Source organism: Podarcis bocagei (genome assembly GCF_964188305.1).
Source record: "Podarcis bocagei genome assembly, chromosome: 10".
Lineage (NCBI taxonomy): Eukaryota > Metazoa > Chordata > Lepidosauria > Squamata > Lacertidae > Podarcis > Podarcis bocagei.
Genome location: NC_138135.1, coordinates 1,042,290 through 1,051,114, shown reverse-complemented (window position 1 = coordinate 1,051,114; position 8,825 = coordinate 1,042,290). Strand labels below are relative to the sequence as shown.

General features: G+C 45.1%; 1 protein-coding gene and 1 long non-coding RNA gene across 2 annotated transcripts; both read left to right on the top strand.

Moving 5' to 3' along the window:
- On the top strand, nt 1-3,153 carry LOC308596877 (uncharacterized protein; the record flags this gene model as incomplete). Its single annotated transcript, XM_081212181.1, has 2 exons — nt 1-962; nt 1,842-3,153. Exons 1-2 carry the CDS (start codon nt 895-897, stop codon nt 3,151-3,153), a joined length of 1,380 nt encoding a protein of 459 aa, XP_081068307.1. The 5' UTR covers nt 1-894.
- A 2,815-nt stretch (nt 3,154-5,968) lies between these two features.
- On the top strand, nt 5,969-8,613 carry LOC308595939. The gene is made up of 2 exons (XR_014012237.1): nt 5,969-6,973; nt 7,543-8,613. It is a non-coding gene; the product is annotated as an uncharacterized lncRNA (long non-coding RNA).
- The last annotated feature ends 212 nt before the right edge of the window (nt 8,614-8,825 follow it).

The window sequence follows — 8,825 nt, the reverse complement described above, 5'->3', positions numbered from 1 at the left end:
TTTGGTAATGAGTTGTAATTCAGCAGCTTCTCTTTCCAGTCTATTTCTGAAATTCCTTTGTAGTAAAACAGCTACTTTGAGATCTTGTATAGAATGTCCTGGGAGATTGAAGTGTTCTCCTACTGGTTTCTCTGTTTTGTGATTCTTGATGTCAAATTTATGTCCATTTATTCTTTGGCGTAAGGTTTGGCCTGTTTGTCCAATATAGAGAGCTGAAGGACACTGTTGGCATTTGATGGCATACACAATGTTAGACGATGAGCAATTAAATAGTCCCGAGATGGTATGTGTGATGTTGTTGGGGCCAGTAATGGTGTTGTCCGGGTGTATGTGGCAGCAAAGTTGGCATCTGGGTTTATTGCAGGCTCTGGTGCCAGTGTCTGTGTTAAGTCTGGTTGTAGTATTATTGTGGGTTAGGAGTTGTTTAAGATTGGGTGGCTGTCTGTAGGCAATGAAAGGTCTTCCTCCCAGAGCTTGAGAAAGAGAACTGTCATTGTCCAGGAGAGGTTGTAGATCTCTGATGATGCGTTGAACTGTTTTAACTTGGGAGCTGTATGTGATGACTAGTGGTGTTCTGTTATTTTCTTTTTTGGGTCTGTCTTGCAGCAAGTTCTCTCTGGGTATCAGTCTGGCTCTGTTGATCTGTTGTCTAACTTCATCTGCTGGGTATTTTAGTTCTGAAAAGGTTTGCTGTAGATCTCTTAGGTGAGAGTCTCTGTCTGTAGAATTGGAACAGATGCGGCTGTAACGTAGTGCCTGGCTATATACAATGGACTGTTTGGTATGTTTGGGATGGTAGCTAGAGGCATGTAGATATGTTTGTCGGTCAGTTGGTTTACGGTATAAGGTGGTGTCTATGCGTCCATCCTGTATTTTTATAGTAGTGTCCAAAAAATGTATTTCTTGCATAGATTGATTCATAGTAAGGTTGATTGTGGGGTGAAAATCATTGAATTTCTGGTGAAAGGTGTCCAGGGTCTGTTGACCATGTGTCCAGATGATAAAAATATCGTCAATGTATCGCAGGTACAAGAGAGGTTTGAGTGGGTAGGAGTTTAGGAAACGTTGTTCTAAATCTGCCATGAAGATGTTGGCATACTGTGGGGCCATGCGGGTACCCATTGCTGTGCCGCTGATCTGAAGGAACAGGTCATCACCGAATTTGAAGTTGTTGTGGGTAAGGACAAATTGGCAGAGTTTGGTAGCAAGGTCCTCTGTGGTTTTATCTGAAATGGTGTTCCTTATAGCTTGTAAACCATCGTTGTGTGGGATGTTGGTATACAGAGATTCCACGTCCATAGTAACTAGTATAGTATTGTTGGGAAGATTATTTAAAGATTGTATTTTTCTCAGAAAATCTGTGGTGTCACGTACATAGCTGGGAGCACTGATGGCATATGGTTTCAGAACAGAGTCCATATAACCGGAGACACCCACTGTAATAGTGCCAATACCTGAAATGATGGGGCGTCCTGGATTTCCTTGAAGAAAGAACTGAACAAGATTGTTAAGGAGCTACCCCCACACATCCAAGAACAGATCCTCACCAACACACCAACAGAACCTCGACCAGGAACTTTCTATCTTCTACCTAAAATACACAAACCAGGAAATCCAGGACGCCCCATCATTTCAGGTATTGGCACTATTACAGTGGGTGTCTCCGGTTATATGGACTCTGTTCTGAAACCATATGCCATCAGTGCTCCCAGCTATGTACGTGACACCACAGATTTTCTGAGAAAAATACAATCTTTAAATAATCTTCCCAACAATACTATACTAGTTACTATGGACGTGGAATCTCTGTATACCAACATCCCACACAACGATGGTTTACAAGCTATAAGGAACACCATTTCAGATAAAACCACAGCGGACCTTGCTACCAAACTCTGCCAATTTGTCCTTACCCACAACAACTTCAAATTCGGTGATGACCTGTTCCTTCAGATCAGCGGCACAGCAATGGGTACCCGCATGGCCCCACAGTATGCCAACATCTTCATGGCAGATTTAGAACAACGTTTCCTAAACTCCTACCCACTCAAACCTCTCTTGTACCTGCGATACATTGACGATATTTTTATCATCTGGACACATGGTCAACAGACCCTGGACACCTTTCACCAGAAATTCAATGATTTTCACCCCACAATCAACCTTACTATGAATCAATCTATGCAAGAAATACATTTTTTGGACACTACTATAAAAATACAGGATGGACGCATAGACACCACCTTATACCGTAAACCAACTGACCGACAAACATATCTACATGCCTCTAGCTACCATCCCAAACATACCAAACAGTCCATTGTATATAGCCAGGCACTACGTTACAGCCGCATCTGTTCCAATTCTACAGACAGAGACTCTCACCTAAGAGATCTACAGCAAACCTTTTCAGAACTAAAATACCCAGCAGATGAAGTTAGACAACAGATCAACAGAGCCAGACTGATACCCAGAGAGAACTTGCTGCAAGACAGACCCAAAAAAGAAAATAACAGAACACCACTAGTCATCACATACAGCTCCCAAGTTAAAACAGTTCAACGCATCATCAGAGATCTACAACCTCTCCTGGACAATGACAGTTCTCTTTCTCAAGCTCTGGGAGGAAGACCTTTCATTGCCTACAGACAGCCACCCAATCTTAAACAACTCCTAACCCACAATAATACTACAACCAGACTTAACACAGACACTGGCACCAGAGCCTGCAATAAACCCAGATGCCAACTTTGCTGCCACATACACCCGGACAACACCATTACTGGCCCCAACAACATCACACATACCATCTCGGGACTATTTAATTGCTCATCGTCTAACATTGTGTATGCCATCAAATGCCAACAGTGTCCTTCAGCTCTCTATATTGGACAAACAGGCCAAACCTTACGCCAAAGAATAAATGGACATAAATTTGACATCAAGAATCACAAAACAGAGAAACCAGTAGGAGAACACTTCAATCTCCCAGGACATTCTATACAAGATCTCAAAGTAGCTGTTTTACTACAAAGGAATTTCAGAAATAGACTGGAAAGAGAAGCTGCTGAATTACAACTCATTACCAAACTTAAAACAATGGAGCGACCTGGTCTGAATAGAGACATTGGATTCTTATCTCATTATACATGACTAAGCCATCTCTCACCTCCTCACCCCTTGCCTTTTCCTGTAAGACCTATTACAGTCGTTAAGAGTCGTCAACAGGCTCTCCCAGCTATCTGCCTATCTCCCATTCTCACCACCCTTCTGAGTAACACCCCTCCCCACCTTCTCACTATATAGAAGGATCTGGCAACTTCTGTTTCAGTGTATCTGAAGAAGTGTGCATGCACACGAAAGCTTATACCAAGAACTAACTTAGTTGGTCTTTAAGGTGCTACAGGAAGGAATTTTTTTATTTGGACTATGGCAGACCAACACGGCTACCCATCTGTAAATGCAGGGAGTGTGGAAGAACTTCACTCAGAGAGGATTCCCCAATATACATCACCGGACTCACACAGGGGAAAAACCATTTAAATGCATGGAGTGCGGGAAAAGCTTCCGTCAGAGTGGACACTTAAGTTCACATCTACGGATTCACACAGGGGAGAAACCATATAAATGTATAGGGTGTGGAATGAGCTTTAGTGATAGTGGACACCTTAGAAATCATCAACGGACTCACACAGGGGAGAAACCATTTAAATCCATGGAGTGCGGAAAGAGCTTCAGTCACAATGGAAGTCTGAAATTACACCAACGGACTCATACAGGCGAGAAACCATATAAATGTATCGAGTGTGGAAACAGCTTTAGTAAAAGTGGAAGCCTTAGACAACATCAACGGACTCACACAGGAGAGAAACCATATAAATATATAGAGTGCAGAAAGAGCTTTAGTGATAGTGGATACCTTAGGAAACATCAACGGACTCACACAGGGGAGAAACCATATAAATGTACAGAGTGCGGAAAGAGCTTTAGTGATAGTGGACACCTTAGAAGACATCAACGGACTCACACAGGGGAGAAACCATATAAATGTATAGAGTGCGGAAAGAGCTTTAGTGATAGTGGACACCTTAGAAAACATCAACGGACTCACACAGGGGAGAAACCATATAAATGTATAGATTGCGGAAAGAGCTTTAGTGATAGTGGACAGCTTAGGAAACATCAACGGACTCACACAGGGGAGAAACCATTTAAATGCATGGAGTGTGGAAAGAGCTTTAGTGATAGTGGACAGCTTAGGAAACATCAACGGATTCACACGGGTGAAAAACCTTTTAAATGCATGGAGTGTGGGAAGAGCTTCAGGCGGAATGGAGAACTTAAATTACACCAGCGAAGTCACACTGGTGAAAAACCATATAAATGTATGGAGTGCGGAAAGAGCTTCATTCACAGTGGGCAGTGCACAATGCATCAACGGACTCACACAGGGGAGAAACCATATAAATGTATAGAGTGCGGAAAGAGCTTCAGTGATAGTGGAGACCTTAGAAAACATCAACGGATTCACACAGGGGAGAAACCATATAAATGTATAGAGTGCGGAAAGAGCTTCAGTCAGAGTGGAAACTTAAGTTCACATCAACGGACCCACATGGTTGAGAAACCATATAAATGTATGGAGTGTGGAAAGAGCTTCAGTCAGAGTGGACAGCTCAATAAACATCACCAGACTCACACAGGGGAGAAACCATATAAATTCAGGGAGTGTGGAAAGAGCTTCAGTCGGAGTGATGTACTTAGAATACATCAACGGACTCACACGGGTGAAAAACCATATAAATGCATGGAATGTGGAAAGAGCTTCAGTTTCAATGCAAACCTTAGAAGACATCAACTGGCCAGTGGCGTAGCGTGGGTTGTCAGCACCCGGGGCAAGGCAAGTAATTTGCGCCCCCTAACCCGTGGATTTGCGCCCCCTAACCCTAACCCCCAGATGTTGCGCCCAGTACAGCCACCCCCCTGCACCCCCACGCTACGCCACTGCTAAGGGGACAAGGAACACGCGTGGGGTGGGTGGAGAAGGATGTGGCTAATAATGCAGGAGGGGGGTCTAAGGGGAAAAGGAGCTCGCATGGGGTGGGTGGAGAAGGAGCTTTTCGGAGAGCTGAGCGGGGAAGGGGGAGGGAAAGAGCACTGTTGCTTTAAAGGAGCCAACCGGACAGCAGCCACTTACAGCAGTGTAAGCAGCTCCTTTCCACTCCCGCTTTGCTCCTTCTCTCCCTCTTTGCTGCTTTACACAGCTAATGGTGAATCCCCTGCAACCCAAGTCCTGCTCAGCGGATCAGCTGAGACGCTGGGAGAATTGTAATTTCCCCCTCTCCCTCATCCCGTGCCCTCCTGTCCCCAGCAGCCTTTTAAAAAACTTTTTTACTGGTTTTCACTGCGCTCGTGGCTCAGAGCCCTCCTGTGCCCTGCCGTCCCTCTGCAGCCTCATTGCTCCGTTTAGAGAGCGCACGGACCTTTGCTAGCTGAGGCTGCAGCAGCTGTTGCTGGCTACGCAGCACTTTTTCCGGCTCGCTATGGCTCCCGTCTGTCCCTCCTCGCGTGTAAGCGGCTGCTGCCCGCTTTGCTGGCATGGCTCTCCTTCCCTCCCTCCTCCTCAGCTCCACCCCCTCCTCCTGGCTGTGAAGCAAGCATGAGTGCATTCGCTCTGTAACACGCACAGGCATTTTCCCTTCCTTTCTAGGAGCAAAAAAGTGTGTGTTTTGGAGCGAAAATTACGGTAATTCCCAGCAAGCAATTAGCAGGCTCACTCCACCTCCTCCTCCTCCCGGCTTTGCTGCTGCTGCTGCTGCTGCGCGGCTCTTTTCCTCCACCAACGGCGCGCTGCGCCTTGGAGAGGTTCCCGCTTCCTCGAGGGGGGCCGGCCAAACGCGCCCCCCAAAATGTTGCGCCCGGTGCGGCCGGCACCCCTGGCACCCCCCACGCTACGCCACTGCAACTGGCTCAAAAACGGGGGGAAACGATTTAAATGCATTGAGTGCGGAAAGAGCTTCAGTCAGAATGGAGACCTTAAAACACATCAACGGATTTACACAGGGGAGAAACCATATAAATGTGTGGACTGTGGAAACAGCTTCATTCAGATTGGAAACCTTAGAAAACATCAACGGACACACAGGGAGGAAACCATTTAAATGTATGGAGTTTGGAAGGAGCTTCAGTCCGAGTGGAACCCTTGATTTACATCAACAAACTCCCACATGAGAGAAACCCTATAAATGTCAAGTAGACAGAGGTTCAGTCCTAGTGGAATCCTACATCTACAGACTCATGGACAGGAAGAACTTTAACAGTTGACACCCTACAAACCCATCAAACCTCAAAGAGGAGAAGCTGTTTAAAGGGAAAGATTGCAGAAAGTGCTTTAGTTATAATGGAGTGTTTAAGGAACATCTAAGGACTCAGAGGGGAGAACCCATTGAGATGTATGGAGTGAGGAACGTGTTCCTTTCAGAGTCCACTCTTTTCTTCACAGCAATGAACTCAACTCAGCAGGAAATCCATCTTAAAAGCATGTCATGTATTTGAGGTTCTGCTGTTTATATGTAAAATTGTATAGTAATGAAATAATGAAGGTAACGTCTCACAATAGTGAGTATAATTTTAGATGTAAGGTACCTTTTGAAAGTGAGGTGGAGTTGGTGAATCTGGATTTCTGGTGGTGAATGAGGATTAGGGCTGGGCGATCTATTAATCTCATCCTATACCGGTTAGACCACATTGTGGTAACTTTTCAAAAACAATTGATATGGCAACACCCCACAGATCACAGTGTGTTTTTCTGGGATGCTCATTTGCTTGGAAGCAGCCGGCAGAAAGCTTTTCTTCGTGAAGCCCCTGCAGATTCCGAGTTCCTGACTTCCCTCCCAGACGACAGGAAGCGAAAGACACACCTCCATTGCCCTGTGTCCTTCCATCCTCTTTCCTCCCTTGCTCCCTTCTGCCGGTTTTTTTTTTTTTTTAAAGAAATGATATTTATTGAAGTTTCAGAAACAAATGATTACATAGATAAAAAGAAAGGAAACAAGAGAAAGAATAAAAAAGAGAAAAAATACAAAATACAGGGGGGGGGAAATAAAAAAACACATAAAAACAAATCAATCTTTCCGTACCTTACATTTCATTTCCTTGCTTCCCTGACCTCCTCTCACCTTCCTTTTTTGTATTCCAGTTTAATTGGTTAATTCAGCAATTCCTTTCCCTCTTTGTTTTTATCTTAATCCTTTAACTTAATATATTATAGCTTTGGATTCTCACCTAATAACAATCCATTTTTACATACACCTTTATAACATTGCTTCTAGAATCACTTAATTTCATTCTGACATCATTCTAACATTCATTAATTTTACAGTATTTCTGTAAATAATCTTTAAATTTCTTCCAATCTTCTTCCACCGACTCTTCTCCCTGGTCCCGGATTCTGCCAGTCATTTCCGCCAATTCCATAGAGTCCATCACCTTCATCTGCCATTCTTCCAGGGTGGGTAAATCTTGTGTCTTCCCCTTCTGCAGGTTTGTGTGCCTGACTTACCGTATTTTTCGCTCTATAACACGCACCTGACCATAACACGCACATCGTTTTTAGAGGAGGAAAACAAGGGAAAAAACATTCTGAATGAAACAGTGGATGTGTCATTTTTGTGCTTCATGCTGTGGCCACAAACATGTGATCTGATGGTGAATTTGGGGTGACCCAATGCAAAGATCCTGAGAATTCCTGTGGATCCATGCTTTGTAACCACATTTTTGCACCATTGCAGCCCCAGGCAACAGTGGGTGTGTGATTTTTTTGGTGCAGGCTGTAGCCATGGACATGCTATGTGATCTGATGGTGAATTTGGGGTGACCCAATGCAAAGAACCTGAGGATCCATATGGATCTATGCTTTGTAACCACGTAACAAGCTAAGGAAAAACAAAGAAGGGACATGAGAGGTGTGTGCAGGGAAGCAGCTGGCTAAGAATGCAGGAGAGGGATTTAACGGGAGGGAGGAAAGAAAGGCAAAAGTTTCTCCCCACCCAAGCCAGCCACCTCTCTCTCTCTCTCTCTCTCTCTCTCTCTCTCTCTCTCTCTCTTTCTCTCTCTTCCTCCCCCTCTCTCTCCCTCCCCCCTCTCTCTCCCTCTCCCCCAGCAGCACCAGAGCACAGAGAGGAATTAGAAGGAAGGACGCTCTGCTTTCCCCTCTGCTTGCCTGGAGGGGAGGGGCTTTCCCTGCTCTTTGTTCCGTTTCAGCAAACACAGCAACGAAACAGAGGAGGGTGGACAGTAAGACCCTGGGGCAGAATGCAGGAAAGCAGCCGCTTCCTCTTTTCAGGTTTCCCTTCTCCTAGACGCGCGATTTGATTTTTGCCTGATTTTTCGGCTCCAGGGACCACACAATCAATAAGACGCACAGACATTTCCCCTTCCTTTTTAGGGGAAAAAATCTCTGTGTTATAGAGGGGAAAATACGGTAGATATCCTGTGTGCTGTATTTTTCTATTGCTGAAACTGGATTTGCTCTCAGGAGCCAAGTTTTGTGCCTCACTGGGGACCCAGTGAGAACTGTATGCTTTGAAAGCTCAGTAAACTATTACTGAAGAAGTCCTGCTGCCTCTGTGTGTGTTTCTGACCTCAGTGTGGGACTTGCTCTGCACGTGGCCCCTACCCTGCTGCTACTTGGCCCCTACCCTGGAGTTGCTCTACTCAAGCATGCAAGACGGTTTTTGCACCAAACTCTGTCATCCCCCCCCCCACCGCATGATCTCCAAGCACTGCTTCTTCACCCAAACTTCATCCCTGCCTCCTAAGCATTC